Raw genomic sequence first — 27,803 nt, 5'->3', positions numbered from 1 at the left:
TGAAATGAGGACTGATGGGTCCTCCAGGCTTCTGCGCAAAGAAGGAAAGCGAGTCTGGCGACTGATATGTTTGCGCAACCATGAGAAAGCGGTAGTTCTTGCTACGGGTGTACAAACGTACCAGCTATTTATGCCTCTTTCCAGATCATATGAGCACTGAGATACCTACGAACTTCGGTTAGTCGACATTGGGAGAGAAGTCCCGAAGTGCGACAATCCGTTCAGTGAAACCAGGCGTAGCCAGTGGCCACACCAAAGCTGGTATGCGGATGCTTGCCGCAACATACTTGCCGTACAGAAGTCGGTAACTCATACTCACCGATCGTGCAAACGTAGCTATTCCTGTATGGAAAGCCGGAAAACTTGCCCGTTCGGGAGCGCGATTGTCCAGCTTTCCATATCCCTGGGCTTCCATCACTGCCTAGCAGAAGTTAAACTAACAGCCCAATGCGTGGAGGCATGAGTATGTGCCTCACCTTCCAGCCCTTTATTGGGGGACTACTGGGGTTAACATGATTTAGATTAGGAGAATTCACAACACGTTTTCGTGCGTCGGTTTCGTTCGTTTTCGATGCCGTTTTCAAGTTCGATTTGTTTTCGTTGACCGGGTAAGGCCGAAAACGGTGGCTTGCTTTGATATCCACCGTTTTGGCTCCGTTCTGATTGTTTCCGAGGGTTGAAGTTTGAATACGTGGAGATAAGCATGTTGATTATCTTGATGTCTATCTGGCTACTCTACTTGCTGAATCTCACTCATACCTTGATCCTGCAACCTCTTTTGACTCCAATTCCAGCAGTTCTGAGAGCACAAACTCTGATTGATCTGATGAACACCTGCATAGTACCTCATGAGCCAGTGATGCTGGGTTGACTGCCCCCTTCAGCTTAATACTACAAGACATAGATACAGAAAAATCTACTAAAAGAACATGGATGTGTGTGGGGCACGAGAGGGAAATGATATATGACAGGCTGAGTCAAGCGCTGGCGCCCGTGAAAATGTCCAACTGCCGTTTTCCCATCGTTTTCAGTCCAAAACGAAATGTAAAATTGCACGAAAACGTGCTGTGAATTCCCCTAATCTAAATCATGTTAACCTCAGTAGTCCCCCAATCAAGGGCTCGAAGGTGAGTCACATACTTGGCATGCCTCTACGCATTGGGCCGTTAGTTTAACTTTTGCTAGGTAGTGATGGAAGCCCAGGGATAGCTACGTTTGCATGATCGGTGAGTATGAGTTACCGACTTCTTCTGTACGGCAAGTATGTTGCGGCAATACCAGCTTTGGCGTGGCCACACCTAGTTTCACTGACCGGATTGTCGCACTTCGGGCTTCTCCTCCAATGAGTATGCTTCACTTTACGTCGGTCATACTGTGCCCCGAGAAGTCTGTGGCAAGAGTGGAAAACATCATCTGCACTTCCGAAATCTTCGCTCATAGATGCCAGGCTACCCTTCTGCGATCCGTAATGCCGCAGCGGCCGCAAGCGGATTCACTCGAATCGGACAGGGGAGGTTCAGGAACACTCTCATCGAGTTCGTACCCCAAGTTTTTTTCTCCTACATCACTGTCGCTTCCGTTCGTAGCAGCGGGAATGAACTACCGGGTGAGCTACTAGCCGACCTTGCCAAAGATCGTTGGTCAGTTCGCGTCAACTTTCAATCTCTTGTGGTCAGCAACCATCACTTCCGCTCACTACTCATTTTCTTTACTTCCGACGGTGGATCTCCTAGCTCTACGTGACGAAATCAAGGAAACTCTTTCACACCTGTTCCCCCGGTCTGTTCCTATGTTCCCACACCTCTCCTTCGCCTACACCGGTGATGAAGACGCGAAAGCGGGTGAATGTCATCGGGCCGCACAGTCATTGAGAGAGACGGATGTTGTCATTGAGGATAAGGACCGCCACACAGTTTCACTGCGATGCGGTGATGTGTGTATGTCAGGCGTTGATCTCGTGGAGATCTGGCTCGTTGAATGTGAAGGTCTACTTAAGGAGTGGAGTGTTTGGAACAAAGTATCACTCAAGAGCGTCTGTCAATCATCTGGTGGGTGGTACATTTGGAGCGTCCTAGCCTGCGAGAAATACATACGGTAGCTACAGACCAAAGCTTGAAGAGAAAGAAGGGGATAAACAGCGCGGCATATGCGTCAGTCGCAGAGTAGGATTGTGGGAGTAAACAAAAATGAATACGATCAGCAAGATAAAACATATTACAGGGCGGACATGGAGATTGTGCCGGTTGCCTAGCCTGATCACATTACTCCTCCTGTCAGAATCGTTGCAAAAGACCTTGTAGCGGTTGTTGACAACGCTCCACTCGATGTTTCCAATCGCCCAGTCTATCAAACCATCCCCGTACGCAGACAAGAATTTGTCCATTTCGGTACCAAAAGAGGGGATCCTGCCTCTGCATGCGTGAAAATCGTCCAGGGCTGCCTTGAAAAGGTCCCCTGCGTAATTAATGGCCCCCTGTAAATCAAGGTGTGAAGTGTCTGGGTCTTTCAATATGACCGTTATGATATTGTTGAGAGCACCATTATCACCCTGTTCTTTCTTAAAAGAGTAAATATCCTGTGACCCACCGTTGATTCAGGCTTGCTGCAATAACTCGGGAAACGGCTCACTCACATTAGCAATGTAAACCATATCTAAAGCGGCATTCTCCATGCCCATGACAGCATTGTTTTCGAGTACGCTGTCGGGGATATACAAGCGACGGGTTGACCGCATCAAGACGAGGCACGGCCGAGTACCAATCGTTTCGCGCCGAGTGATCATATAAGAGTGAAGATCGCGCGTTGCATGCAAACCTTTGGACGCCTCACGGTCCAAAGCTTCGCGAACGGTATTCCTAGCGAAATCAACATTCGTGGAAATGAATTGCGGCCAGTGAAATGGATCAACTGCAGACTTGAGTCGGGTCATCATCTCTCTAAGTATTTTGGTCAGAGCCTGCACGGGATTTTTAGGGGGGAGACTGACTTGCTCATAAGCTTAATAAACGGGTGACGAGTGCTCGTCTCCGGCTGGCCACCCTTCAGGGTCTGCATCCATATCTCTGAGTTTTTCAGAGCCTTTGAACTTGAATAGCGGTCACTGTATACGAATTGAATGAGGGTCTGGACAGTCAGAAAAGAGGTCAAAATCGCACGTCATTTCTTCCAGCATGAAAGAAGCAGTCATGTAATCGAGAATGGCTCGTAATTCATGTTCCGTTGCAAGCGGATAGGCCAGAGCGGCGAGGAGAGGCATCTCTGCATTGTAGACTTCCTAGAAGGTGGATAAGGTGAGATATCGGAATTGAATCTACGCTCGACGACCTACGATCGAGAAATAGTATCCTAGTGTGTTTCCCACCCACTCGCTATAACCTTGGTACGCTCCCTTGAAATGAGGACTGATGGGTCCCCCAGGCTTCTGCGCAAAGAAGGAAAGCAAGTCTGGCAACTGATATGTTTGCGCAACCATGAGAAAGCGGTAGTTCTTGCTACGGGTGTACAAACGTACCAGCTATTTATGCCTCTTTCCAGATCGTATGAGCACTGAGACACCTGCGAACTTCGGTTAGTCGACATAGGAGGAGAAGCCCGAAGTGCGACAATCCGGTCGATGAAACTAGGCGTGGCCACACCAAAGCTGCTACGCGGTTGCTTGCCGCAGCATACTTTCCGTACAGAACAAGTCGGTAACCGATCATGCAAACGTAGCTATCCTGGGCTTCCGTCACTGCCTAGCAAAAATTAAACTAACGGCCCAATGCGTGGAGGCATGAGTATGTGCCTCACCTTCCAGCCCTTGATTGACTACTGGGGTTAACCAGATTTAAATTGTTGGGTTAGTATGTTTCACTTTATGCCGGTCGCACCGTGCCCTGAGGAGTCGTTGGCAAGGGTGGAAAACATCATCTGCACTTCCGAAATTTTGATCATAGCCATCCAAAGAGCGAAGGTTTGGACGTATGGGCTATTGGACTTACAGCTCGGAGTGCTTCTCGATGGCTCGGATACCAGAGCTTAATCTGCATTTTCGTCGAAAGAGTGCCTGCAGACCATAAATTGAGACTGGACCTGGCAGTGATGAGTCGACCCTGGCTTGCTCATAGCAATGCGTATGCATATGAGCTTCGCGGTGACACTGCGGACAAGGATAATGGGCGCATGCCCAAAAGGATCTTGGATCCTACTTGTTACTTGATCCCGTGTCCATTTCACATCAGGCGGTGGTGGGACCATCGCGTTACGTATGGGGATGTGAGATCTGAAACTTCTGTCTTAGAATGCTGAAAGGAGACACATAGCCCGCCAGGTCTCTGATGGGCCAGGTTTGAGACATGGCGCCCACATGTCTCAAGTCACACCTATCTTTGTATTGACGATAGTCGCAGACTTAGTTCGAGAAATTGGCAGTGGCGGTGAAGGCTCGTTGCCAACCGGTGATCATACCTATCTTTGTATTGACGATAGTCGCAGATTTTACAGCTTGTTATCTGACATATCAATGGAGCTGTAAACTACGAGCATTATGTACTCAAAGCTGGAAATTAGCGAAGACGAAGGTGTGCGAAGAAGAATTTGTACCTAGTTAGCGACAGCGGATCGCACAACATGCAAAAGCGAACGTTCAAACAGCGATGAACGAAAAGCGGCACACAATAATGATAATGATAGTATTGGTTGGTAGCATGGTCAATGGACTTGTGTGTTATGAACCCTCGTCCTTCTGAGGACCTGCGGAAGGATCAGGTGATTGCGATGTAGGTGGTGTGTAAAGCGGTAACGGCGTCGAGAAATCAATCTTGCGCTCGCCGTTTGGATGAAAGAGTTGGGAATATGCAGGTAAGCTTTGACCAAACGAGGTCTCAAGTCGGGTTTCCCCTGAAGATGTACCAGAAACGTGGCACGCTGTAGATGACGGTGGTCTCGGTGGTTCCGACAGATGGACCTGCTGCAGGGGAAGAGAGAAATGCAACTGTCGGTGAAGTGGTGCTTGTTCCGCGAGATCGTATGCGCATTGGATTGAAACGCTGAGGGTGTGTCGTACACTGAAAAGAGGACTACTCTCTGTCATTCGACGCATGCGAGGTCCCGCCCAGTCAACTTCGGAAGGCTCTGTGGCAATAGGGACATCGATATCGAGGATGTACCATTCGAGCGAAGTGACAGGGTCACTGGTATTTGCGAAGATACGTCCATCCCCTCCGATGACATAACGACCGGAATTGTTCTCTGCGAGAAGGGAGAATGTTCTAGCCACCGACGACCTCAGGAGGCTGAGATGTCTGAAAGGCGTCTACGGCGCATAGTGTATGGACGGGGTGGTGATTGCGCAAAGGTTCATTAGGTGGTTGATGCCTTTGCGAGGGTATGGGGAAGCCGTTGGCGTATTCCTCATTTGCTGTGTTTCTAGTCAAGTCAAAATATATTTGAGCGACCGCTCCATTTAACATAGCCATCTGCTACTCACCTATAAACTTCAACCTGATTTATGTCGACAGAGAACTCCGTCAGCCTAAGGCGCTCGCGCTCGGATTCAGTCAAGTCTTTGGCTCGCAGACGTAAAGTAAAAGGGAGGGAGGTTTCATCCACTGAAACCGCGGTAGGAACGCACGCAACAACTTCGATCTTCCCCAGGACATCAAGAGAGGCAGTAGGAGACCCTTCCCGTGTATCGTTCAACTCTTTCTGAGTATCAACGATATACATCGCTAATGGGAATGAACCAGAGGGTCCAGCCGGAGGTTCGATGGTACGTCGGAGTGTGACAGGACACTTCGGGGCGTCCACTGTTCTGAATCGGGGACAAAGTGGGGCACAAAAGTTTAACCAAGAAAACGAAGAAGCATCGTCCTCTAAATAGGCATATGTAGCAGTAGCGTAGAGAGCATAACGTGTCCCGGCCTCTTCAAAGTCGACATCTCCATAGGTGGATGTCAGTGGTAACCAACCTGGCACTCGAATATCGAAAACGACATTCCAAGAACAAGGGATATCCGAATACTCCAGTCCTTCGTTGGAGAGTTCGATGGGAGCGCCGTGGACCAAGTCTTGTGAGACGGAGCATAGTCGCACAGGCGCATATCCGGTCACTGGCGTGATCACTTCCGATTGACCCTCGAAAGTAATAATCAACGACTGCAACAGCAGTCGAGTTGTTGGTCTCGATCTATTGAAGAAGGACCTAGTGGGAGTGATAGAGACGTTGACATGGCCAGCCAGTGAGAAGGCAGATCTGATTAGCGGGGATGTGAGGCCCACTATATGGCGTTTTACAAGGCGCAAAAGCTTACGATGAACTGGCTTCTCCATGCATAAACAGAGTGTCAGTAAACGGCCGGATGTCCAGTACCACCCCCATGATCAGGCTGTCAGGAGACGGTGATATAGGTTGGGGGGGAGCAACGAAGGAACATACAAGGACGTCCTCATTATATGCGGGGAATCGCCGCTTATGACCCAGACAGTGAAAGGGGAACAAAGAGCGGGCAAGAAAAAAACGTGTCATGGCGGCATCTGCTTCAATATGCCGGTGGCCTGGTAAACATGACTAGGCCTGACATATGTTTCGTGTTTTACCAGGTACGGTCATTGACTGGCTACGAAGGATCCGAATATTCACGTCCAACCTACCCTGGCTGGTAAAATTCATTGGTCAACGTTGCCTTTGTTTCGTAACCGGAGGGGTTGCCTATAGCAGCGGACAAAGGAAACATGGAGGCGTCTTAGACAGGAGGACAATGGAGTGTCACAGCCATCCAGTACTCAAATATTACCCGATATATTCTCGGGCAATCACTCCGTGAAATCATCTTCGTCTGTTAATGTTATATATCACTAGTACTCCTCGTCGGAAAAAGGCGACTACGCGACAGCCATGTCGTACTGGCACACATCCTGATACTAGCCGTCACGCGAAAATCTTTGGCACACTCAAGGCGTCTTCTTCCCTGCGGCGCAACTCCTTCCTCCGGGCACTCTCTTCCTGGGCATCTTTGCGATCCCGGTACCTGTCCCCCTTCCTCTGCCTCAGCATGGATCGAACCGCCGCAGGAGTGACAAATTCTGATTGGCATGGAATCAGCTGTGCTCACGTGTGAGCAAATCAATGAACTCGTCGGCGAACCTGGGTTAGAGTAGACAGTTGCGCCACTGAAAGCCCCCTCAAATATCCGTATCGGAGTTAGGACAAACCGAGGACCGATTTCAACCAATGACATCTTCGGTGGCCCATTTGGTTGTTGGGGATCTTTTTCAAGAATCTTTCGTGCGGAAGTTAGCAATGTGGTCAGGAAGGCAATATTTTTAGAATAACCTGAAAATTCCTGAACCAAATTTTGTTGTCGAGTATGGAGAATGATAAAACATGGTCTATGAAAGGTTTTGCCCTCCTTGCGAGCGGAGGAACGCCAAATATCTGATCATAAAAACAGATCAGCACATTTTGCAGTCCTATTCCACCCTACTTACGTGGGTGAAAAGTTCCTTGGTCATCCGACCCCACTCCGTCTCGTCAAATGCCTTGTCAAAACTCAGTATACCCCTGCTCCCCTTCAGGCAGTTTCCTGTCATCTTGAGTTCGTCCATGGTATGCACATTCAAGACGTGCATTTTTATGCTTGGGCCGTTTGGGGTTTTCGCAGCCCACAAGTACAAATCTTCGTGTCTCCGTGCCTCAAAATAAAGCGTATTATTGCAATTGTGCAAGTCGGCCAACTCGGGCAGCAGATGTAGATGCGACTTTGAATCCAACTTAGATTCTGGGATTTATGTGAGACACTAATGTAATAGTGTGTGCGCAGAATAATGTACTGACGCACCTCTTTTGACATGGGGCAAGAGTGCTTCCAAGTCGCTCATGAGATGTCTCATCCGGTGTGTGATACCCCGAGAAGAGAGCATCAAAACACGCTGCTTGTTCCGCCTTTTCGGTTGAACGTCATTCTCGACTTCTACTTCCTCTGCTTGTCGCTTTCTTTTACCTTCAGTCATCGTCTCTCGGATGAAGGACGGGTGTACTTAGGAGTGGTGTATGGAAGCACGTAGTGCAAAAATTGCACGTGACTATAGTGACCTGGCATCATTAATCTGGCAACTGCCATCGGACCCCCTGACTTAGCACGGCCGCTCAAGAAAACTTCCACATAGCACTTCATATCGACATTGTGATTTTGAGGAAGACATGCTGTTTGTGATTGACTGGGACTACGGTCAGCTGGAGTAACCCTCATATGTACAATGACTGGAACAAGAATGAAAAGAAGACGAAAGTGACAAAGTAGGAATACAGGCCCTATCAAAACACAATCTGGTCACGAATAAACGAGTCAGGAAACAGAACATCTGTGATAGGCTACTAGTGTCCCAAACAAGGAAAGAACTTGAACACAACATCAGCATTCACAGTTTACTCGGTAGTTCAAGAACTCGATGTGGTGGTCGATGCTCGCAACTGCTTTTGTTTTTCCTGTTCCAATCGCTGCCAAAACAAACTCAGTCCAAGTCATTGCGAAGGTGTAATCAAAGCGCACATGATACAAGAGCTGCACTGCCATCTGGATATTGGCAGGCTGACCAGTGATCACTACAAGCCGTTCACCTTCACCGCCAGACGACGGTGCACCGTTGATGCCAGCACCAGGTTCCATAATCTTAATCTGGCTAGCGCTCAAGTGCCTGATCTCGTTGATCTTGCTCCCCCCCTTGCCAATGATGCATCCCACGAGATCGTTCGGGATGTATATTTGTTGGGTCTGGAGTTGCTGTGGTGGCTGATGCGAGTGTGGAACGTACGGCTGCGAAGAAGCATAACCAGGGACGTAAGAGGACCCCGTGTACGGCAATCTTCTCGAATAGCTGGAGGGACGATAGCTAGAATGACCGACTGAGGGCATACGCTCCTGCGCCTCGATAAGGATATTGCCGATATAATAAGTCGCTATATGAATAGCATCCGCAACTCCCGCTACACTCAAAACCCGCTGTGGGTATAACGCATAAATTGAATGCAAGTGAAGAGCCAAGACGATACATACCTCAGTAGAGCCTGGGAGCATGCCTTCACTGGCATTGAGTCTTGCGCCGCTGGCATCCTGGATTTCCTTTATTTTACATCCTTGCTTCCCAATCACCGACCCCATGCGGGAATTGGGGATCATGAATTTGATGGTAACGGCACGGCTGCCTGGAACAGAAGGTACGTCAAATGGCTCATCGTTAATGCGCCGAACGATGAGCCCAAAGGCCTGGTAGACAATTCGTATGAGAGTCGAATGGGATTGGATGATGAACAGAAACTTGCTTTAGAAACGGCGTCGAGTGGACCACTGACGTTGAGGATCCTCTCTGGGTTTCCGGGGATGCTCTCAGAAACGACAACACGGGCACCACTCTTGTCACGAATCTCGTTGACATGTGCTCCACCTCTCCCGATGATGATGGACGCGTCTTGAGTAACGATTAGGCAACGCATGTGAATCATGCCAGACGGCGGAGTGGGAGAGCTGACGGACGAAGAAGGTGCTGCGGACATGGTGGCAGAAGGCTTGGCACTATCATCCGACCTGGAACGATTGTCGCCCAATTTAGGGTCTGATGAGGATGGTTTGGGAGAAGGAGTAGACGCAACCGTGTCTGCTATGGATGCGGGGGCTTCTGTCATATTCACATCATGAGTCATAGCAGACGCAGCAGACGAGCGGGAGTTGTAGTGATTTTGAGCGCGCGAATCATCCGCAGAGATTACGCCGGTATTTGCGCGCTTGTAATGTTTTTTATCGTCCGAGTCTGACGGGGAGCGAGACCGCTTGCGGTTGTTGTCGACCTCTGCCATGACCAATTTAGTGACTGAATATCTCTAATACACGGAAGGGATTGGGGTGATGGCTTGATAGTGACAGGGATATGAAGGGTAGTTTGGACTGAACAATCGGAGGCGGGTTCTGACGGGGGAGGGGTGGAGGTGGTGAGGAATGGTGGATGTGGACACGGTAATCGCTAACGGACCCTAAGAAGAACTTACCTTTACAACCTAAACTCCGTCCGAGCGCACACCTAGCACAATCTCTAACAAACTCTGTGCCTTCGTCGAGCCCTGGCACGCGACGAGCCCACCAGACGGTAGCTAGTGTTCACTGGCAGCGGATATATTGTACACGACGACAGACTAGCCTACAGGTCCTCAAGGCCAAATAACACCACACACACCAACACAGGGGAGCATTCAGTTTTGACCCTTTTCAGAACTCACCAACTCCAAGAGGAACTTAAACCATCGATCCTTCCACATCTGCATCAACTTCACCTTTTCAGCACCTTCCAGCATGGAGTACTGCGACAGAAACGGTTAGCGAAACAAACAAAGAGGGGGGGGAAGCCCACACGGACCGTAATGCTATCCCGCGCCAGATGCGCAAGTGTGAGGAGACCGGTCACTTCGCTTGCAACGACAACCTAAAGGTATTTTGAATGCAACCCATGATAGCAGCACATCCACCACAGTGCCATTACCTGGTAAAAGTCATAAGACAAACCCATATTCTGAAATATAGCTGGGTCGTCTGAACTGAGGGCTACTGGAACACCATGATTCAACAAGATTGGTAGTGGATGCATGGGCATCGATGCCGTCAAGCGCTGAAAATTAACATCAGCGACGAATCCATGAAGTGTAAAATCGCCCGACCAAGATCTCATTACTGATTAAGGCGCGTCAAGGACAAAACGTACGTAGGTCAAATCCGCACTCACGAGATCGGACAAACTTCCAAAGCAATTCCTTGTTCTCTGCATATTTGCATCAACTTGGGGTGCTTGACTAGCGAAAATCTTTCTCGGTGAGGTGAGTAACAATCCCACCGAACGCAATGAACCTCACCCGTGCCCAATGCGTTTCGTTCCAAGAAGAATGGCATCATAAAGATTCTCGTCACCTTTGGTTCCATCGCCACAGGTCTCCCCAGCATGAAAAATGTAAGGTATCGATACACCCTCGTGCTTCTGCCGTTCCTTGAACTGGAGGAGGGGTTCTAAGTAATCCTTCAACGGGACGAGTATATTTTCGTCCCCGACGAGGTCAAATCCTGAGCTAACGATCAACTTCTGCAGGATCACATTACCAAGCAGTCATACCAATGATGGTATCAGGAAACTCTTTTTTCATATGCAGGCAGTCTTCCAGGTGCTCCTCTAATCCGGCCGCATCGCAATCCCGGATGACAGTATATATAACCTAGACGGCGCAATTTCAGCATTGCCACCACATATATGATGACCTTCCAGGACTTTGGCATCAAAGAAGTCTTCCCTTTCTTGCTTGAAATTGTCTACTACTTGCTTAAATATCTTAAGCCATTCGATATGTGGCACGTCCATCTTTCCATCGGCGCCGACCATGAATCTATCGAAATAGTCTGACACAACGGGGACGGAGTAGAGAAGCACATACCTACGGGTGAAATTTATGCGTACCTCGACGTAAAGTATGCCATCCGCAGCGATGTCTTCCAGAAACTGTCTGATGTACTGCCTCCATAGAGGTGTATAATATACAATGTTCTAGGAAATGAAAATTAAGTCATATGTAATACGACGGCTCGGGAGGAAAGCACCATATTCAATAAGGCCGCAGAGCGAAATTTGTCCCAGATCTGAGCGACACGGCAGTCATAACATGCACGGTTCAGAAGTACAAGCTTGCGTGTTCCTCACCCGAATGTTATTATTGTGTGTGACATATGCAGCGCTGGGATTGATGGACATGTAGCCGGTCACCCATCTGTCGAAACCTTCTGGGCCTCCAAAAGCTTCATCAAACCGTTCGCGTGCCCGGCTGAATGGGACCCAGGACATCGGTGGGTAACTTGGATCCGTCAAGGAAGAAGCCTCCGCAGGAAAATCTGGTGCTAGAGGTCTAATTTCTGGCACGATAGAAGAAATATTCGAGGAGGTAATGACCTCCGACGATCGGATATGGAAGGACGGGTATCGAAGCGCAAAGTGGAGTAGAGTATAGGGATCGACGGTCAGATCGAGATGGGCATGAAGAAGTGCGCCTTTTGGCATCTAACAGACTCAGTCCGAAAACCTCTGGCCAAGGAATTCTCTAGATACCTTCCTGATGATCCCAAAGAGGCGCGTGCTTGAAATTATAGCCTTCCCTGATCAACGGCAACGTCAAGAGGACTAATCACAAAAACGGTGTTCAGACCTGTTAGGAACTCCATCCCCGGGAATGGATGTGGGACATTCTCATGTTCCACGCCCCAGACGGTTGTAGCCTCTTCAGTACGGATGCGACGGGTAATCTTATCAGCACATAACTCCATTGAGTGCGGTAGTCGTGCATGGTCAACACGGAGGGCCCTGTCTGCATTTATCAATGCTGCACGCTTCTGCGTGTGCTCTTCAAGCGGGGTCATGCCGGATCGAGATCTGAAGCTGAAGATCTGAACGCTAAGCGTCTGCCTGATTCGATTATCAACTACGTAGACGGTCACGTGATGTACATCGTTCCGCGACACCATGTCCTCTGAGGACGAAATAAGTGAGTATTTCAGACCGGAATGCTTCTTGGAACGTTCACCTGAAACAGCCAAGATATTCGGAAAGGCGGTCCGGCAGTTTCACCGAGCTCAGGAGGAACAACTGAACTATCGAAAGTAAATCCAAAGAAATCCAAACCTCTTTCAAAAACTCCTTCAGCATCTGCAGTAAAGGACACGCAAAGTGAGGAAGGCGCGTGGGTTAAATGGAAACGAAGCATGAACCCACCAGCGTTGGGGGACACTATGAACATCATAAACCACCAGCCGGACAAGGACGTGACTCCTTCACCGACACCCTCACAAAGACCAGACCAAGCAGTCGGCAACAACAAATTGCGCCATTCTGCAAATGTCGCCTCTCACAAGGAGATTGACCGGTGGAAACAGCGGGTTAAGGATGTACGATTCAGGTCCTCTCTCGTCGAGTACGATTTAGCTCACACCTCGGAAGCTCGAGTCACAGAGAGATTCACTGTCAAAGCAACTGGATGAGCTATTTAAGATCCGGAGAACAGAACCTGAACAAGCATTGGAGGAGCTACACGTGCAATATGAGGAACGTGCAAAGAGTAAGCCGATCCTTTCTCCCACCGCTACTGTAGTAATTCCCTTACAGTGCAGGATGCTCTTGTCAGAGAGCTAACTTCACAACTTGCTCGTATCGAGCCCCTCTCTCGAACTGGCCAGAACGTTGCCCTACATTTCCTTACCAGGGAAGCCGCAGACGAGGAGAAGAGGGCCGTGGAACAAGAAATAGTTCAGCTTCGTGATGTAATCAAGCAAAGGGATGCGGTCATTTCAGATCAAAGCAAACGCATAAACGAACTCCAACAATTAGGTAGGTATCATCCTTCATGCTGCCCCCAGTCATTAACTGGTTTGTTTCCTAAAGTGCATGAAGTGACTCGCGAACGAGACGCCGAAATAGAAAGGTCAAAAGAACTTCTCTCCCGGGTCGCACCGAAAAGTCGCACCTACAACTTCTCGTTCTCAGCAGCGGCGACCAATCGGTGCGGAAGATCCTAAGACGGAGGTCATCAAATTCTACGAAGAGATGTCCAACCTCTTGGTTACTAATGTCAAATTTGAGGATGCACCTGGCTCAGATGAACAGGAAGTAACTTTCCATTGTGTCTATACATATTTTGAGATGGCTCGTCGTGAGGACAGTGTTGAGGGGGAACGGGTAAATGAGAAAAGTAAGTTCATCCTGTTGGCGACGTCAGACACCACTGGTAGCCGTACTCACGATGCCTCCTCAGGCATAGGTTTCACGATGTGTATCTTCAATGGTTATGGTGGCCCCAACGGAGAACCCATAAGCGACGACGATTTTGTGCATCGTCGGATCAAATACACCCCACTGCACCTTGACAAGGAGCCTGATTCCTTCGTCGAAGCGTTATCCTACATGGGCGAGAGCTTCACTTTCCCTTGCTCCCAGCAAGGTCTCTTCCTCAACTCACTACGCGATCGGATAGGTGGATGCAATGAAGGGTAGAGAGAACTGCGAGGATAGCATCGAGACTGCAGTATGAATGATGACAGGATTGGCTGTAGGATCTTAACAGTGTACTCTTACATTACCCTCGTATACCCGCCTAAGCATTATGCAACGCGTAACTTCACTTCGTTATGTGCCATTCTCCATTCCAGGACGTTCAACATTCATGCCAGCATTTCTCCAGATGCTGACAGATTTATGGTCTCCTGAATCTAACGCATTTTTGAGGGCGAGAGAAGCATATCCAGCATCGCATTCGAGGCCTCCAAGGTTAGCTCCTGCGCTGACGAGGAGGTCCACAATATCAGCATACCCTTGACGTGCAGCCTACGCAGGGTTCAGCTTTTCTTTGCCCACACTGTAATCAGTAAGCTGCGCTCACGTAGTACAGAGCTGTATGCCCCAGATTATCCCTAAGGTGTACCAGTGCACCCGCCTTAAGCAAGCAGCCGACAGACGCAGTACTGCCATTGAGAGCAGCTACGTGCAACGGGGAGCGATTGGAACCTGGCTCGAGGCAATTGATAGTACCGCCGGGAATGACTATTGGCATTTTGTCTTCCATCTCCCAATTCGCCGAGGCATCCAAACACAACTCCAGGCTTTCCAAATCGTTGCGAGCTGCGGCAAGGTGCACCAATGAGCGAAGCAACGCTGCCTCCGTGAAGGCAGTTTCGGCAGCAGTCTTGGACCACGACGCAGTGGCATCCTGTGCTACCCCCTCGATATCAGGAGTAAGGGTTATTAGAGGCATTCGGCTATTGGATGACATCAACCGAACGAGATGAACTAGTAGGCCTTGGATGCTGTATAGATTGTGCAGCTCAGCAGGGTTACTGGGGACAGATAGTGTTTGTCGCGTAAGCTCCCCCCGCAGTGGTGTGCTGATCAATTCCCTAACTTGGGACGCTGAGAGCTCAGGCTTCGAGAGGAGGTAGCTAAGCTTCGTAAGAGCGCACTACGAATGACACGCGTCACACAACTCCCAAATTATACGGGGGTTCTACGCGTACCTCTGGCGTCATATCCCCACCCGGGACAACACCCACTCTCAGCAGTGCTCTACCTGGCTCGTAAGCTGAGGATACAGATCCCCTATAGCACTGGGATATAGCGACGACGACAACTCCAGCATCACAAGCTTCTTGGAGGACCTGCAATATATCCGTTCGTTGAGGTACGTTACCGGCGCCAAAGGTTTCGAGGACGACACCCTGTGCTGGAGGAGAGAGGAAGGCACGAGCGGTAGCGCCAGACATCCCAGGGAACAACCGGAGGGTTGCTGAGGTATGGGAATGAATCGTCATCTAGGCAAACGAGTACAGTACCACCCACCGACGTGAGGACTCATCTCTGAATCGCCCTGGGATCAGTCACCGGTTAGTCAAAAGATGAACAACGAACCTTTATGGGCCCGAAAACGACGTAATCTCGTCTGTCTCAGGACATTATTCCAGTTTACAAGGATGTCGATTCCCACTGCGACGGTTGAGCGGACAAAGCAAGCAAACTCGACTGTACTGACCATTTACCAAGGGCGGAAAGTTTGGGCTATGGAAGGCATTTAGATCGAAGGAAGATGCTTTCGAAACCCTATTCCCGCGATACAGGGTGTGGTTGAAATACAGGCTGCATTCTGCAAGGACAAAACTTATCAAATGTTAGGAGGCTGCAAACAGAAAGGTTACCTGGAATTATGTAGTTCCCGGCAATGGAGAGTGCACCTAGAAGGTTGTCTACGGCGTCATTCCGCAGCTGTGAGAGTGGTATCTGAGCTCCGGTAAAGATCTACCAAGAAAGTCTGGGTTGTGCCTGGAACTGCAAATAGCAACTGTAGCCTACCACTGTCTTCCCTAAATCTTCCAAAAGAAAACTGAGGGCACTGGAAGTATAGGACATCGTGTCTGTACCGTGAAGGATAACAAATGCATCGAACGCAGTGTAATTGAGCTCGATTTCGGTGGCTATGCGTATCCAGTCTAATGATTCAAGACGGTCAGCATGAGAATTGAACGGACTGACGGTCACTAGTAGCTGACCATTCATCTCGATACTACTACTGTCTAGTAGCGGATCCCACTGAGCAGGGACATCGATAAGGTTGCTCTTGGACAATTCTTCTGAGCGGACATACCTCGAGAATAGCATAGCGGATGCGCTTGCTGCCATCCTTGCCGGAAACAGCACTCCGAGGAGTAACCAAGCTGGGAAGGCGCGCCTGGTACACTCCGTCGGATATCTTCTCGCAACCCAGCGTATGCGTGGATGGAGGATCCGGTCCAGCAAACAGGGTTTGTCCCTTTCCAATCGGACGGGACGAGCGGACGACAAATGTTGGATGCTGGGTTACCAAGGTATTTGGCAAGACCGGCGAATCGGGAGTGACAGGAGTGGGTGGCCCACTGCTCGACCACACCCTGTATCCTTCCACGGATGTTGCATTTGAGAACAATGAATCCTCCAATGGATCATGGAAGCGTTTCTGCCTGCGCAGTGTCTCTGTCAAAAAGAATGGTTCGGGAACATAACCGTTGGGACTGATAAGCATCCCAATTGTTCCCCCAGTGTAGATTACGAGGACTCTCGCCTCATCAGGTTTTGAAGGGTTCATCTCGACCTTGGAAGGGAGGGTCATTCTGGCTAGGAGCAGTACGTGGGACGGTTGCTCACCAGCAGTAATACTTTAACGAAATATATAAAACCGACTTCACCCGGCTGCTCCGGAGATGAGTGACTAAGTTACATATTTAGCGGCGCTGCCGGCTTGATAGCACCTCAAGTTGTGAGAAGGACCCCAGCTGGAAATTGGAAACCTTGTTTGGTTACCTACCTATTACTCTAACGACTGCACCGCCACCGAGCGCAGAAATGGTCACGTGTTTCGGATCTCGGATCGACATGTGTGACTCACCAGCGGACACTAAGAAGTACTCCAAATCGAATCTACAGTGTCATAGTTCTGTGCACTCCATTTCACGCGGCTGTTATGGCTACTGATCCAGAGAGCGCCGCAGGTCAACGAATTGTCGAACATCTCGCAGCTAGGCTTCGAAGGCGGTCAGTGAGAGGCACCCCTTTGCCAATGCTCTACGTTTTCATACGTTTGTCATCAGTCAAGTTGTGGGATCTCGGGAAACTGCACTTGAGACCGTCCTTGTCCTTCGTCAGGTGGTGTCCAAGGCCCGATTCTCGAACATCGACCAACTGGTCGACACTATCCGTTCTGTTGGCCGAAAATTAGTCGAGGCTCAGCCTAAAGGCTTGTCTACAGCTGTCCTATCTATGTTCTGCTTCTGAATAATATATGTACATCAGAGTATACGGTAGGAAACACCGTCAGAAAAGTTTTGCACCACATCCGAGAAGAGTATCATACTGCGACCCGAGGAGCTGCAGCTCCATTCCCATCAAAACCCACCTTTTCTATCGCCAAGTTCGTCTCGCAAGGTCAACCCCGAAAACAGACCGCTTCACAGAGGACTTCACATGAAACGAGAGGTGTTCTCAGGGAGAACGATGCAGACGATCCCGATGCGTTTGCAAGAGCTTTGAAGCCTGTTTTTATGGAGGCTATCCAGGATGTTCTCGATGAGCTCGAGACCGTATATGACAACGTGTCCAAAGTTGCCAAGGATCATATACATTCAGAGTACGTTCACACTACACAACGATCTTAGCTAAAGAGGGCAATTGATCCTGCCACAGTGAAATTATCCTTACAATCGGCAATTCAAGCACAGTCGAGGCCTTCCTTAAAGCGGCGGCCTCACACAGAAAATACACCTGTTATCGTAGCGGATACTGCCCCATCGTGAGTGTTGTGTTCTTCCGCTTGGGTGTCAATATTGACTTGCGAGCTGACAGGTATAGTGGACGAGAGATGGCCCAGTCTCTCTCAACCTCAGGGATAACGACTGTGCTCGTCCCTGATTCATCAGTATACGCATTAATGTCTCGAATCAATAAAGTCGTACTCGGTGCACATGCAATTCTCGCTAATGGCGGAATGTTCGCTGTAACAGGTTCGCTTTTGGCCGCCACCGCCGCCCGAGCACATAGCACGCCGGTCGTCGTCTGCTCAGGACAGTTTAAGCTCACCCCTCAGTGGAATTTATACCACGAATACGGTGCACTTGATTTCGCGGATCCAAGTGGTGTACTAGGATTCGAGGAAGGTGATCTTGTTGATAAAGTAGACGTCGTGAACCCGTATTACGACTATGTTCGGCCTGAAATGATTGATGCGTATATCACGAACGAGTGGGTAACTTGTCTATCCTGTGATAGCACTGTTGACGATCCTCGCAGCGGGGATCATCCCCCATCGTCAGTTTACCGCCTTATCAAGGAGGCATATGATGATGAAGACTATGAATTGTAACAATGTTCACCGCATAATAGTCTACAATCGTCATTCAGCACGACCACCTAAACTATCACTTCGCCGTGGTGCTCAGTATATCGAAGAAAGCGTTCTGCGGCAGGTCCACATTTCCTATCTTCTTCATTCGACGCTTGCTCTCCTTTTGGTTCTCGAGGTGTTTCAGCTTGCGTTCGTAGTGTCCTGTGTTGACATCAGGCTATTTAAAAGAAAGGCCCATTGGAAGGGTTTCCCACCTCCGTACAGGCCAGCAGTAACATCAGCACGCATGGCAGATAACGTCTCTCGAGCAACGATCCTTCTGCCTACAGCCGCCTGTATAGGGACTTCGAACAATTGCCGCGGGATCACCTTGTCTGATACATTGTGAGGGTAGAGACAAGGAAGAAGTGACAACTACGGACGCAGTTTCTTGACCCACGTCCTGCCAATTTTTTGTTCTACGGACCGATGGATGACCAGTGCTAATGCATCCACTGGTTTGCCATTCAGGAGGAAGGTCATCTAAAAAGTCCTCAGCCCAAATAGCTTAGTGGAAGCAATCATCCATACTTTGACCAAGTCGCTTGCCTTGTAACCAGCATCCTCATAGCTGCAAGGTCAGCAACAAGGCCTTGCTGTCGTAATGGCACTCACTCGAAACTCGCGTACCCTGAACTTCTACTCTTTAATTGGTCAAAAAAGTCTGTCACGATCTCGCTTAAGGGCAGAGTGCATGTCAACATGACCCGTGCCGATGTGCTAGTCCCTGAATCCAAGTAGTGATGATCCAAGTCATCCGCGCGACGGGAGAAGCAAAGGTCCATCATGTCACCAAGGTATTCTATCAAATGGTTAGACGCGAATGTAACTCGAAGGGGGCTGGCTCGCGAACCTTCTGGCACTAGTATGGAAGCTTTCACCATGGGCTCCTGTACCTCGCGAACATGAGATGCCGTGCCCCACTCATCAGGGAAATCCGTTGGATTGCTAACAATTACCGTTTGGTCTCTGTATATCACTGCCAGGATGTTCAGACACCGGTTTTACAAACCAAGAGTAAAAACATACCCTTGTAGGGGACTGTTGGAGCAGTGATGATAATGTTCGCGTCGTACTCATCTTCCAGACGTTGTCGAAAAACGTCCATGTGCAAAGTACCTAAGAACCCAAGTCTGCAACCTTGTCCAAGAGCTGTGGATGATTCGCGCTGAATAGTGACACTACGATCTGTAAGCGTGAGCTGCTCGCCCACATTTAAGTAGAGACAAGTCGTTAAAGCCGTTAGGAACGTACACGCCGAATCGACTCCTCGAGTTTTATGAAGTCATTGGTATCCACAGGAAATACTCCAGCGTACACCTAAACCAAATCAAACACCCAAACCAAATCAAAAAGCAATTTCTCGACGTCGATGGAGGCATACCATCGCCTTAGTAGGTTGAAAACCCGGCATGGGATCGACAGGCACGTTCACTTGATGAAGTGTATCTCCGACATGGGCTGTGCAGACATTAGAGACATTTTCGCCCTATTGGATACTTCCCACCTTCCGTAGACTCCTTCATATTGCAGGCGATGTAGCCAACTTGGCCAGGTTGCAGATGCATGACGGGGACCTCCTCTGGGTGCATGACACCAACTTCTGTCACTTCGTATTTCTTCCCAGTATGACACGACGCTATCCTATACCCTGATAAACAGTCAACGGGCTTCCGGTGCAGGATACCATCACAACCTACCCTTGCGCATGACTCCATTCATGACATTCACCAACGAGATAACGCCTCTATATCTGTCATATCTGCCATACTTAGAAGAGTACAAAGGACAGATTTTCATTACCCACTGTGAATCAAAGAGGAGAGCCTTCAAGGGCTCATGCACAGATCCTGATGGTGGGGGTATTCGTTCGATGATAGCCTGCAGGACAGTCTCGACACCTCTGCCTGTCTTCGCTGATATTTGTAAGACCTCTGCAGGGTCTATTCCAAACATGGATTGCAGCTGCGCAGTGATGCGTGATGGATCCGCTACAGGCATGTCTATCTATTCCACCCTTTTTTCAGAAACGGAGAAAACGTCCGAGTATAAATGCAACCTTGTTCAGTACAGGGATGATTTTGAGCCCGCGCTCTCTGGCAATGTGAAATACGGAAATAGACTGCGCTTGAACACCTTGCGTGGCGTCTACCAACAGGAGTGCACCTTGGCAGGCTGCCAAAGAGCGAGACACCTCCCACGAAAAATCAACGTGACCCTGCAGGTGAAATTAACACTTGCTGAAGAAATATAGATCTTATCGTACGGGAGTATCGATGAGATTGAGCAAGTACTTCTGGTGGGAGTGATATATCATACTGCAGAGTGTCAGTCCGGATTCTTGCCGAGTCAAGGATGTGCTTTAGACCTTGCAGTTTGAGCCTTGACTTAAAGCTACATGAGAAGTCGTGATGAAGAAGGGTTATTGGTCCTACCGGTTATCCCACGTTCACGCTCGACTTTGAGCTTGTCTAGAACCTGCTGGTTCGTACCGAAAGCCTTCTTAGGAATGGTTCCAGTAAGCTAAACACGGAGATGAGGATGCTGATCGAAGTATAAGTATCCTTATATACCTCCAGCAAGCTGTGAGCGGTATAAAGTCAGTTGCGAATACTGCACACCATGACCACTCCGACTAACCGGTCTGCTAGCGTCGATTTCCCGTGGTCTGGACAACCGAACTGAGTCGGAGAGGTAAGAGTAGTGGCTCCAACTCACCAATGTGGGCAACAATGGAGAAATTAGCTGCATTTTTAGGACTAAGTTACTCTATAGAGCCGTTCTACAATGCGACCGTACCGTATGACCTCGCAGGGAAACTCTGTCATGTCGATGGACTTGCCAGTTGCGCTGGCCGAGCCTGGCGGGGAAGCACTAAGACATCGAAACTTCCCGTGCGTGGATTGGAGAATGCTTGCAGATGCACGGAACCGCCATGGTAAAAGCATCAAGCAAGCAAATCTTCCAAGTCTGTGACTTAATAATGTTAATACGACCGTGTACCCTTTATTGCTTAGTCAGCCGCAACGTCTCTTGCTCTCATTCAAACGGCTTTGGGTATGTCTCTTCAAGAGGCATTGGAGGCGCGAAAAGCGCGTTTGCTCGCGCTGAGGAAAAGAAAGGAGGAGGGTGCAACCGACGACAATAGGTGAGTCATGTCCAGTCGACAGCATCTCGGTACCCACCATTCAGAGGCGCCGTCTTGCTTAACCGCAACTTCGATCCTGAAACGCGAACGTTACGGAAGCATGGGCTGAATGGTGCTATAACCGAGGATACTTTGGAGGAAGATGTGGATGGCATGGCGGAAAAGATAATAGCGGAGGACGAACAACAGCGAGCGGAGGAATTGGTATGCAATATCACGCACAACGTCCTAACAGAAACTCATTCTCAACACTCCTCGCTGTTTAGAATGTTTTTAATATTGCCCCAAAACGACCCAACTGGGACCTCAAAAGAGAGATGGACAAGAAGCTAGCTAAACTAGAGCGGAAGACGCAGGAGGCAATTCATACTCTGATCAGTGAGTGTTGGCCACGCCTTTGTCGCACTGCATTAGACAATCTGGCCACAGGACAACGACTTGCCGCTCAAAAAGGCCAGTCAGAAGACATCATGGGAGCAATGAATGCACAAGAGAGAGCTCAGGAGGAGGACGATGATGAGGGAGATTCGGACTAAGATAATAATATATTCTAGTTCTAGTACTTGGTGTGAAACAAGTGGGATCAATTGAGCCACGTGGGGAGACACATATCCTGTATTAAAACGTTCCTGCAATCAAGTCTTGTCCTCTCCTCATCCTTCCTCAGTCCCACAACATTCTACACCCTTTCTTCAAGGCCAGGTTTCACCACACAGATAGACATTACCCATGCTTTCAGAATCCGAAGGCCAGTCGCGCCGAATACCAACCCTGGCCTCATATTGCCAGCGCGGTGAATACTCGCCCTCACCCTGTCCACACCTGCTTAAGCTCATATCACAATAGTTCTCTCAGCGCACGCAGATGGTGCGGAAACAGTATGGCTGCTCCCCTTTGTCTTACGCTCTGTGCTTCTTGGCCAGCTTTGAGTTGTCTTGGTGATGACATACGGTATGACCTGATTAAACCTGTCCTGGAATGCTGCTCTGCAGAGACTCTGCTTCGCCTTGAACAATCATCTCCAGTACGTGACACTATATTGCGTATTTGAACTGCTCTCTGATACTAGCTGGAGTATCTGCAAGAGAACACGTCCGGTAACTGGAATCATCACATGCATAACCGATCCTGACGCATGCTCTTTCAGACTTGTGGGAGCGCTTATGCTTCAAGACGTATCCTCTACTTGTAGAGCAACTTGCTCGGAATGGGGAACTTCGGCCTGAGTCGTGGCGTGAACAGTTCTTTGTAAGTTTCATCAGTGCCTTACTGGGTATACACCGCTCATCGCGGATCAACTAGTTGCTCCGCGAGGCAGAGGCACATCGCCTGGAGGAAGTATCTTCCAAACTACGCAACCAACGCATGGAAGCTGCCGAGCGCAAGAAGGAACGAGAAGTTAAGCTGACAGACAGACTACCGCCGGCTAAGCGTGCCCGTACGCGTCTCTTCGTACCATCTGAATTTTCGTCCGTAATAGTCTGTGAGCAGGGACCTCGGTTACTCAACCCAAGTCACTGTTCCAAAAGGCGAAGAACGAGGTGAAGTTCCGGAAGGCTCTATATACTACTCGCATTCTGCCTCCCATGGTACATGGGAAAACGTATCGGGTACTTCCCAGCGCCCCAAATGCGAAACCACTTATGGCCTCTTCGTCACGTACACCCAAAATCTGCATTGGCAGAACGGGTGCCACTGGACCGCCCTCAGCATCAACTAAGCTCGCGACTAGTGTACCTGTGTCAACGGAGGAACCGCAGTTGTCCGCCGAACCTCTTCCGGCCGAACATTCTGCACCGGTTTCCCCGCTTTCAACACTATCCTCATTGACGCCCGCAGAGGCGCGCACTCTCAAACCCCCGATACAGAAGAAAGATCCGATGGCATCCCTCTTCATGCCGAAACACCGTGCTTTCTCCCAACTACCCAAGGCTGCTAGCAACACACCAGCACGGTAACTATGTTCTACCCGCTAACTTGCCTCACAAGTTTTCGTCAATACTCGACTTCTTTTTCATGATCTTCCATGGTCTAGTTTGTTGTACACGATATCTATTCACTTGTAGCTGGCGCACCATAATGTATTCTCGGAGGAGAGTGTAGAGTCTAAACACATACATAATTGTAATCGCACTCAGCGCGTCAGAACCTGGTGTCAACTGACATGCCATGTGTTATGCAGACCAACACTGTCATCAGCCCGGTTGGTGGGTCCACCCGAACTAATTACAGGTGCCCCTCCACGAAATGCAACTTCCTTACTTTCTTTGGCTTCAAGCCGTCCTTCGACCAGTTTGTTTTTGACGTGATCGGCCCTCAACGATTCAATGTGAGTCAGGTATGCTTCGTCCACGCCTCCAGTGACATATTCGCCCGTGAAAACGGAGCAATCGAATGTCTCGATGGATGGGTTCAACTGTCGGACAGACGTGATAAGATCTGGAAGCGTCTGAAAGATGACGAGATCGGCGCCAATAGCCTCTGCGATCTCCTCCGTAGTCCGCCCATATGCCACAAGCTCTGTGCGGGATGGCATATCTATGCCGTAAACGTTGGAGTGGCTACGTCTAGCATCAGCATCAGCTGCGCAGTATGCGGTAACTTTGACCATCACCGTATGGGAGGTGCGCAGCTCGCGACGATAACTTTCCTGGCCCCGACATCCTTTGCCATTTGTATGATTTCTTTGGATGTTGTACCTCGGACGATTGAATCTACCACACATGGAAATAGGCGTCAAGCGAAACGCTCCGAGTAAGGAACAATTACCATCGACTAGGAGCACATTCTTGCCGGAGAACTCAAGCGCCATTGCATTCAGCTTTTTTCGGACGTTCTTTGTCCTGTCAACTTGGTTAGGTGTGACCGAGAGGTGTAACCAGAAAGGGCCACCTCATCTGCTGACCAGGCATGATAAAGGTCCGCCCCACATAGCGGTTTTTGATGAAGCCTTCCCGGTAGGGGAGTTGAAGCCTCTGAGCCAAGTTGAGGGCTGCAACTCGTGACGTGTCCGGAACCTGACGCATTGTACTTAGCAAAATCCTCCGAAAAACAAGTGGATACCATCAACGTGCCGGAATGACGACGTCTACGGTCAACCCCTTTGTCGCGAGCACTTTGCGGACTTCCTCCGCAAGGGCATCTCCCATCGCCATCCGACTGCGGTAGACGCTCACACCGTCGAGGACGGAGTCCGGACGTGCGAAGTAGACATATTCAAAGATATCTGGAGCAAATATTGCTGGCTCCCCAACGCGCTTTCTACTGACACCTGTGCGGGTGATAATAACGGCCTCGCCTAAACAGGGTCAGACCTTCAGTACGTGGTGAGGTGCTAGAAACCCACCTGGTTTTACATCTTCCCAATCGGAGAAACCTCCGGCATCGGCGACTATACTTTCGCTGGCAATAATATAGTCCCTCCTTTCAGACGAGTTTTTCCGAGACGCCATTCCAATGGGGCGTATACCATTCGGATCCCTAAAAGCAATGATTCCGAAACCGGCCAGCATGGCCACGCAGGCATAGGCACCATTGCTCTGCTTCATAAGCTCTCCAATAGCTGTGAAAATATCATCTTCGTTGATCCGAAACTTTCCAGTCTGCTGGAGGTTATTGGCGAAGATATTGAGGAGAAGTTCGGAATCGGAAGAGGTGTTGATGTGCCTATGCGCTACAGCGTCCATGAAGTGAAGCAGGGAATCACTATGGATTAGGTTTCCATTCTATGAATTGATAAGGCGCATACGCATACAGATAACCGAGAGGGGCGGGACCCACATGTGCGAGTACGATACCGTACGGTGAATTAACGTAGAAGGGCTGTGCTTCGGCATGGTTAGAACTGCCGGCAGTAGGATAGCGGACTACGTAGTTGATTAGGTGAGTCTAGGCGAGGGATGGCAAGGGGGGACAGCACAAACCATGTCCGATGCCCATTTCGCCTTTGAGTCTTGAGATAGAGACGTCGTCGAAGACGTCACGAACCATTCCGTTGGCTTTGCATTGGTAGAAGCGACCCTTGTGACCGCAAGTGACGATTCCACAGGCATCCTGACCGCGGTGCTGGAGTAGAGAAAGCCCCTCGCAGATTTCAGACGCTGCGTCATGGCCGGAGTCATTCAAGAGCAGACCTAAGACGCCACACACTATGAAAGCGTGAGTTTGGAGAGTAAAGGTAAGGGAAAGACTCACTGCTCTCAGAGTGGAATGGTGGATGACAAGTAGGAGGACAAAATCATTATGGCTTGGTAGCTTTTTCTACAGTCCAAAAAAGTGCGGTGATAATCTCGTGACTGATCTCGATCACGTCGCCACCCACGTGGTTTCTGCGTATTTGCACGACATAATACGTTTGCGCGTGTGGGCATTCTACAATTTCAAACCACCCCATAAAAATGAAGAAATACGCGGTTGAACGCGGTCGTATTCTTTAGTACTACACAAAGGATATGGATCTGTACGTGTCGTTAGAGGAAGTAATGAGCCACGGAGCCCGGGTACTAGTTATGTCATAATGCAGGCGAACTGCGCGCCTCTATGGTTGAAATAGCGACTGTTCTACAGGTATGCTGTTGCGTCGATAGATAGAGGAAGGATGAACTTCCAATGTAAGTCAATAATTACAATGCACAAGGAGCGTATGATGAACACATCTTAGAACACAAGCTTCTTCGGCTTCTCCCAGGTGTATTGGGGATTGCCAAAGTGACCATAAGATGCCGTTTGGAGGTATTTTGGCTGTTGCAACTCCAGTTCGCGTACTTCAACACATCGTCAGTCTCAGTCACCTCCTCCATAGAATTGCAACCCACCCATGACTCCAGGACGAAGGTCCCAGTTCTGGCGAATAATCTCGACGAGTTCTTCATTTGACTTCTTGCTAGTTCCGTAGGTATCAACAAAAATTGACAGTGGCTCCGAAACACCAATGGCATAGGACAGTTGCACCAGAGCGCGGCGAGCAAGGCCAGCAGCAACGAGAGACTTGGCTATGTTGGATCAAAATATTTAAGAACACGATACACACCACCGTACGTCATCGGACAGTCACTTACCGATCCAACGAGCAGTGTAAGCAGCAGAGCGGTCGACCTTGGACCAATCCTTGCCGGAGAAGGCTCCTCCGCCGTGGGCGCCCCAACCACCGTAGGTATCGACGATGATCTTGCGTCCAGTTAGACCAGCATCACCTTGGGGACCACCAATGACGAAACGACCAGAAGGTTGAATCTAAGAACCCCTCTGTTTCATCGAGTCTATCAAAAGCGTGAGAAAGAAACTTACGTGATAGATGGTTCTGTCGTCTAGCAGTGAAGGCGGGATGACCTGTTTAACGACCTTTTCAGTGATCTCTCTGCGGAGGTCCTCTGTCGAGATTTCCTCAGCGTGTTGCGTTGAGATAACAATAGTGTCGACGCGAAGAGGAATCATGGCCCCATTGTCGCTCTTATATTCCACAGTGACTTGTGTCTTGGAGTCAGGGCGCAACCAAGGAAGAAGACCAGAGCGTCGAGCGGCAGCCAGCGCAGCGTTTAGCTTGTGGGCCAATGTGATCGTCAAGGGCATGTATTCCTCAGTCTCGTCCGTAGCATAGCCAAACATGATACCCTGGTCACCAGCGCCGTGCTCTTCAAGAGCGCCGTGATCAAGGCCCTGAGCAATGTCAGGAGACTGCTGTTCAATCGCAACCAAGATGTTGCACGTCTTGTAATCAAAACCTTTTGATGAGTCGTCGTAACCGATCTTTTTGATGGTGTTGCGGATGACGTTCTGGTAGTCGATCTGAGCCTTGGTGCTGATCTCACCAAAGACCATGATCATGCCAGTCTTGGACGCCGTCTCGCAAGCGACCTTTGACCAAGGGTCTTGCTCGAGGCAAGCATCAAGCTACAGTGGTATCATTAGCCGCCTGGAGGGTTGTTGCCAACAATCAAGCCAACTTACGATTGCGTCGGAGACTTGATCACAGATCTTGTCTAGGCAATCCGGGTCAATATATCATCACGCTGCTCGTTGTCTGTACTTGCCTGGGTGCCCTTCACCGACCGATTCAGAAGTAAAAAGAAAATGACCGGGAATGAGAGCAGGACGAGCAGTTCCGTTGGCAGGCATGGCGGAGAGGTGGGGAATTGTCCAAGGAGGGGGAAGGAAAGGTTTGGTTGACTGGTGAAGCGAGAAAGAACTTGTATTAAACCAGCGGATTAC

At 49.5% G+C, this 27,803-nt stretch overlaps 13 protein-coding genes across 13 annotated transcripts; 4 read left to right on the top strand and 9 right to left on the bottom strand.

The window, feature by feature from the left end:
* Positions 1 to 1,703: 1,703 nt before the first annotated feature.
* On the bottom strand, positions 1,704 to 3,472 carry F5J12DRAFT_960025 (isoprenoid synthase domain-containing protein; the record flags this gene model as incomplete). The annotated part of the gene is made up of 5 exons (XM_051749924.1): positions 1,704 to 2,575; positions 2,633 to 2,936; positions 2,987 to 3,100; positions 3,156 to 3,274; positions 3,329 to 3,472. The coding sequence occupies 5 exons, from the start codon at positions 3,470 to 3,472 to the stop codon at positions 2,099 to 2,101; spliced, it is 1,158 nt and encodes a 385-aa protein (XP_051603547.1). The 3' UTR covers positions 1,704 to 2,098.
* A 973-nt stretch (positions 3,473 to 4,445) lies between these two features.
* On the bottom strand, positions 4,446 to 6,731 carry F5J12DRAFT_805831 (uncharacterized protein). The gene is made up of 5 exons (XM_051744570.1): positions 6,416 to 6,731; positions 6,291 to 6,358; positions 5,468 to 6,232; positions 5,258 to 5,406; positions 4,446 to 5,229 (listed from the first exon to the last, which is right to left on the bottom strand). The coding sequence occupies exons 2-5, from the start codon at positions 6,356 to 6,358 to the stop codon at positions 4,706 to 4,708; spliced, it is 1,506 nt and encodes a 501-aa protein (XP_051603546.1). The 5' UTR covers positions 6,416 to 6,731; the 3' UTR covers positions 4,446 to 4,705.
* Positions 6,732 to 6,808: 77 nt separating this feature from the next.
* Positions 6,809 to 8,051, bottom strand: F5J12DRAFT_805828 (Brix-domain-containing protein). The gene is made up of 5 exons (XM_051744569.1): positions 7,818 to 8,051; positions 7,468 to 7,757; positions 7,313 to 7,414; positions 7,124 to 7,259; positions 6,809 to 7,062 (listed from the first exon to the last, which is right to left on the bottom strand). The coding sequence occupies exons 1-5, from the start codon at positions 7,987 to 7,989 to the stop codon at positions 6,908 to 6,910; spliced, it is 855 nt and encodes a 284-aa protein (XP_051603545.1). The 5' UTR covers positions 7,990 to 8,051; the 3' UTR covers positions 6,809 to 6,907.
* Positions 8,052 to 8,138: 87 nt separating this feature from the next.
* On the bottom strand, positions 8,139 to 10,135 carry F5J12DRAFT_805826 (uncharacterized protein). The gene is made up of 4 exons (XM_051744568.1): positions 9,299 to 10,135; positions 9,033 to 9,242; positions 8,529 to 8,978; positions 8,139 to 8,476 (listed from the first exon to the last, which is right to left on the bottom strand). Exons 1-4 carry the CDS (start codon positions 9,827 to 9,829, stop codon positions 8,417 to 8,419), a joined length of 1,251 nt encoding a protein of 416 aa, XP_051603544.1. The 5' UTR covers positions 9,830 to 10,135; the 3' UTR covers positions 8,139 to 8,416.
* On the bottom strand, positions 10,136 to 12,443 carry F5J12DRAFT_805814 (Metallo-dependent hydrolase). The gene is made up of 13 exons (XM_051744567.1): positions 12,206 to 12,443; positions 12,109 to 12,155; positions 11,707 to 12,060; positions 11,607 to 11,645; positions 11,444 to 11,553; positions 11,281 to 11,395; positions 11,128 to 11,227; positions 10,874 to 11,078; positions 10,747 to 10,824; positions 10,682 to 10,694; positions 10,507 to 10,632; positions 10,384 to 10,449; positions 10,136 to 10,327 (listed from the first exon to the last, which is right to left on the bottom strand). The coding sequence occupies exons 1-13, from the start codon at positions 12,414 to 12,416 to the stop codon at positions 10,220 to 10,222; spliced, it is 1,572 nt and encodes a 523-aa protein (XP_051603543.1). The 5' UTR covers positions 12,417 to 12,443; the 3' UTR covers positions 10,136 to 10,219.
* Positions 12,444 to 12,519: 76 nt separating this feature from the next.
* F5J12DRAFT_960023 (uncharacterized protein) lies at positions 12,520 to 14,373 on the top strand (the record flags this gene model as incomplete). The annotated part of the gene is made up of 6 exons (XM_051749923.1): positions 12,520 to 12,541; positions 12,595 to 12,941; positions 12,994 to 13,111; positions 13,159 to 13,380; positions 13,475 to 13,741; positions 13,805 to 14,373. 6 exons carry the CDS (start codon positions 12,520 to 12,522, stop codon positions 14,041 to 14,043), a joined length of 1,215 nt encoding a protein of 404 aa, XP_051603542.1. The 3' UTR covers positions 14,044 to 14,373.
* F5J12DRAFT_714309 (asparaginase-domain-containing protein) lies at positions 14,176 to 16,657 on the bottom strand (the record flags this gene model as incomplete). The annotated part of the gene is made up of 10 exons (XM_051740883.1): positions 14,176 to 14,373; positions 14,429 to 15,004; positions 15,060 to 15,328; positions 15,382 to 15,399; positions 15,451 to 15,525; positions 15,572 to 15,682; positions 15,735 to 15,834; positions 15,889 to 16,025; positions 16,086 to 16,125; positions 16,181 to 16,657. The coding sequence occupies 10 exons, from the start codon at positions 16,655 to 16,657 to the stop codon at positions 14,176 to 14,178; spliced, it is 2,001 nt and encodes a 666-aa protein (XP_051603541.1).
* A 309-nt stretch (positions 16,658 to 16,966) lies between these two features.
* On the top strand, positions 16,967 to 18,783 carry F5J12DRAFT_805773 (uncharacterized protein). Its single transcript, XM_051744566.1, has 6 exons — positions 16,967 to 17,103; positions 17,160 to 17,319; positions 17,364 to 17,695; positions 17,752 to 17,868; positions 17,911 to 18,306; positions 18,355 to 18,783. The coding sequence occupies exons 1-6, from the start codon at positions 17,033 to 17,035 to the stop codon at positions 18,425 to 18,427; spliced, it is 1,149 nt and encodes a 382-aa protein (XP_051603540.1). The 5' UTR covers positions 16,967 to 17,032; the 3' UTR covers positions 18,428 to 18,783.
* Positions 18,483 to 21,276, bottom strand: F5J12DRAFT_903464 (P-loop containing nucleoside triphosphate hydrolase protein; the record flags this gene model as incomplete). The annotated part of the gene is made up of 18 exons (XM_051748407.1): positions 18,483 to 18,610; positions 18,664 to 18,783; positions 18,832 to 18,931; positions 18,980 to 19,019; positions 19,064 to 19,250; positions 19,302 to 19,427; positions 19,478 to 19,649; positions 19,703 to 19,768; positions 19,833 to 19,909; positions 19,956 to 20,099; positions 20,149 to 20,210; positions 20,256 to 20,455; positions 20,508 to 20,666; positions 20,715 to 20,766; positions 20,817 to 20,835; positions 20,884 to 20,971; positions 21,079 to 21,129; positions 21,217 to 21,276. 18 exons carry the CDS (start codon positions 21,274 to 21,276, stop codon positions 18,483 to 18,485), a joined length of 1,851 nt encoding a protein of 616 aa, XP_051603539.1.
* Positions 21,277 to 21,412: 136 nt separating this feature from the next.
* On the top strand, positions 21,413 to 22,247 carry F5J12DRAFT_805749 (mRNA splicing factor). The gene is made up of 4 exons (XM_051744565.1): positions 21,413 to 21,596; positions 21,641 to 21,800; positions 21,863 to 21,974; positions 22,026 to 22,247. Exons 1-4 carry the CDS (start codon positions 21,508 to 21,510, stop codon positions 22,130 to 22,132), a joined length of 468 nt encoding a protein of 155 aa, XP_051603538.1. The 5' UTR covers positions 21,413 to 21,507; the 3' UTR covers positions 22,133 to 22,247.
* F5J12DRAFT_382355 (RNA polymerase II transcription factor SIII subunit A-domain-containing protein) lies at positions 22,221 to 23,653 on the top strand. Its single transcript, XM_051739140.1, has 7 exons — positions 22,221 to 22,389; positions 22,443 to 22,463; positions 22,520 to 22,620; positions 22,672 to 22,693; positions 22,744 to 22,844; positions 22,899 to 23,034; positions 23,088 to 23,653. The coding sequence occupies exons 1-7, from the start codon at positions 22,326 to 22,328 to the stop codon at positions 23,552 to 23,554; spliced, it is 912 nt and encodes a 303-aa protein (XP_051603537.1). The 5' UTR covers positions 22,221 to 22,325; the 3' UTR covers positions 23,555 to 23,653.
* Positions 23,649 to 25,890, bottom strand: F5J12DRAFT_925284 (phosphoribosyltransferase-like protein; the record flags this gene model as incomplete). The annotated part of the gene is made up of 10 exons (XM_051749361.1): positions 25,791 to 25,890; positions 25,520 to 25,744; positions 25,377 to 25,462; positions 24,943 to 25,321; positions 24,671 to 24,894; positions 24,489 to 24,613; positions 24,366 to 24,439; positions 24,211 to 24,310; positions 23,761 to 24,163; positions 23,649 to 23,702 (listed from the first exon to the last, which is right to left on the bottom strand). Coding segments are annotated over exons 1-10 (1,671 nt in total). The 5' UTR covers positions 25,792 to 25,890.
* Positions 25,891 to 25,990: 100 nt separating this feature from the next.
* F5J12DRAFT_805733 (methionine adenosyltransferase) lies at positions 25,991 to 27,768 on the bottom strand. The gene is made up of 6 exons (XM_051744564.1): positions 27,626 to 27,768; positions 27,543 to 27,574; positions 26,883 to 27,485; positions 26,654 to 26,828; positions 26,411 to 26,587; positions 25,991 to 26,359 (listed from the first exon to the last, which is right to left on the bottom strand). The coding sequence occupies exons 1-6, from the start codon at positions 27,708 to 27,710 to the stop codon at positions 26,253 to 26,255; spliced, it is 1,179 nt and encodes a 392-aa protein (XP_051603535.1). The 5' UTR covers positions 27,711 to 27,768; the 3' UTR covers positions 25,991 to 26,252.
* Between the last annotated feature and the right edge of the window lie 35 nt (positions 27,769 to 27,803).

The sequence above is a fragment of the Pisolithus orientalis genome (assembly GCF_024613125.1).
Source record: "Pisolithus orientalis strain OTSU chromosome Unknown F5J12scaffold_4, whole genome shotgun sequence".
In the NCBI taxonomy this organism is placed as follows: Eukaryota; Fungi; Basidiomycota; class Agaricomycetes; order Boletales; family Pisolithaceae; genus Pisolithus; species Pisolithus orientalis.
The sequence above is the reverse complement of the archived record's forward strand: the minus strand, read 5'-3'. Positions and strand labels throughout refer to the sequence as shown.

What these genes read in the sequence shown, in the direction of transcription:
- F5J12DRAFT_805831 (XM_051744570.1), bottom strand. Translation starts at nt 6,358, where the DNA reads ATGGGGGTGGTACTGGACATCCGGCCGTTTACTGACACTCTGTTTATG. An exon ending in CATGGAGAAGCCAGTTCATC is followed by an intron (nt 6,233 to 6,290) that starts GTAAGCTTTTGC and finishes CCCGCTAATCAG; the next exon opens with ATCTGCCTTCTCACTGGCTG. An exon ending in AATCAGGTTGAAGTTTATAG is followed by an intron (nt 5,407 to 5,467) that starts GTGAGTAGCAGA and finishes TGACTTGACTAG; the next exon opens with AAACACAGCAAATGAGGAAT.
- F5J12DRAFT_805828 (XM_051744569.1), bottom strand. Translation starts at nt 7,989, where the DNA reads ATGACTGAAGGTAAAAGAAAGCGACAAGCAGAGGAAGTAGAAGTCGAG. An exon ending in CTTGCCCCATGTCAAAAGAG is followed by an intron (nt 7,758 to 7,817) that starts GTGCGTCAGTAC and finishes CATAAATCCCAG; the next exon opens with AATCTAAGTTGGATTCAAAG. An exon ending in CCAAGGAACTTTTCACCCAC is followed by an intron (nt 7,415 to 7,467) that starts GTAAGTAGGGTG and finishes TTTTATGATCAG; the next exon opens with ATATTTGGCGTTCCTCCGCT.
- F5J12DRAFT_805826 (XM_051744568.1), bottom strand. Translation starts at nt 9,829, where the DNA reads ATGGCAGAGGTCGACAACAACCGCAAGCGGTCTCGCTCCCCGTCAGAC. An exon ending in TGCTCCCAGGCTCTACTGAG is followed by an intron (nt 8,979 to 9,032) that starts GTATGTATCGTC and finishes TTATACCCACAG; the next exon opens with CGGGTTTTGAGTGTAGCGGG. An exon ending in CAGTGCAGCTCTTGTATCAT is followed by an intron (nt 8,477 to 8,528) that starts GTGCGCTTTGAT and finishes TTGTTTTGGCAG; the next exon opens with CGATTGGAACAGGAAAAACA.
- F5J12DRAFT_805814 (XM_051744567.1), bottom strand. Translation starts at nt 12,416, where the DNA reads ATGACCCCGCTTGAAGAGCACACGCAGAAGCGTGCAGCATTGATAAAT. An exon ending in TCTTTGGGATCATCAGGAAG is followed by an intron (nt 12,061 to 12,108) that starts GTATCTAGAGAA and finishes TGAGTCTGTTAG; the next exon opens with ATGCCAAAAGGCGCACTTCT. An exon ending in CACACAATAATAACATTCGG is followed by an intron (nt 11,646 to 11,706) that starts GTGAGGAACACG and finishes CGTGTCGCTCAG; the next exon opens with ATCTGGGACAAATTTCGCTC.
- F5J12DRAFT_805773 (XM_051744566.1), top strand. Translation starts at nt 17,033, where the DNA reads ATGGCTACTGATCCAGAGAGCGCCGCAGGTCAACGAATTGTCGAACAT. An exon ending in GCAGCTAGGCTTCGAAGGCG is followed by an intron (nt 17,104 to 17,159) that starts GTCAGTGAGAGG and finishes GTTTGTCATCAG; the next exon opens with TCAAGTTGTGGGATCTCGGG. An exon ending in AAGGATCATATACATTCAGA is followed by an intron (nt 17,696 to 17,751) that starts GTACGTTCACAC and finishes ATCCTGCCACAG; the next exon opens with TGAAATTATCCTTACAATCG.
- F5J12DRAFT_805749 (XM_051744565.1), top strand. Translation starts at nt 21,508, where the DNA reads ATGTCTCTTCAAGAGGCATTGGAGGCGCGAAAAGCGCGTTTGCTCGCG. An exon ending in GGTGCAACCGACGACAATAG is followed by an intron (nt 21,597 to 21,640) that starts GTGAGTCATGTC and finishes CCCACCATTCAG; the next exon opens with AGGCGCCGTCTTGCTTAACC. An exon ending in GGCAATTCATACTCTGATCA is followed by an intron (nt 21,975 to 22,025) that starts GTGAGTGTTGGC and finishes ATCTGGCCACAG; the next exon opens with GACAACGACTTGCCGCTCAA.
- F5J12DRAFT_382355 (XM_051739140.1), top strand. Translation starts at nt 22,326, where the DNA reads ATGCTTTCAGAATCCGAAGGCCAGTCGCGCCGAATACCAACCCTGGCC. An exon ending in TCTGCAAGAGAACACGTCCG is followed by an intron (nt 22,694 to 22,743) that starts GTAACTGGAATC and finishes ATGCTCTTTCAG; the next exon opens with ACTTGTGGGAGCGCTTATGC. An exon ending in ACCGCCGGCTAAGCGTGCCC is followed by an intron (nt 23,035 to 23,087) that starts GTACGCGTCTCT and finishes GTCTGTGAGCAG; the next exon opens with GGACCTCGGTTACTCAACCC.
- F5J12DRAFT_805733 (XM_051744564.1), bottom strand. Translation starts at nt 27,710, where the DNA reads ATGCCTGCCAACGGAACTGCTCGTCCTGCTCTCATTCCCGGTCATTTT. An exon ending in ACGACAGAACCATCTATCAC is followed by an intron (nt 26,829 to 26,882) that starts GTAAGTTTCTTT and finishes AGGGGTTCTTAG; the next exon opens with ATTCAACCTTCTGGTCGTTT. An exon ending in CCTTCGTCCTGGAGTCATGG is followed by an intron (nt 26,360 to 26,410) that starts GTGGGTTGCAAT and finishes GATGTGTTGAAG; the next exon opens with TACGCGAACTGGAGTTGCAA.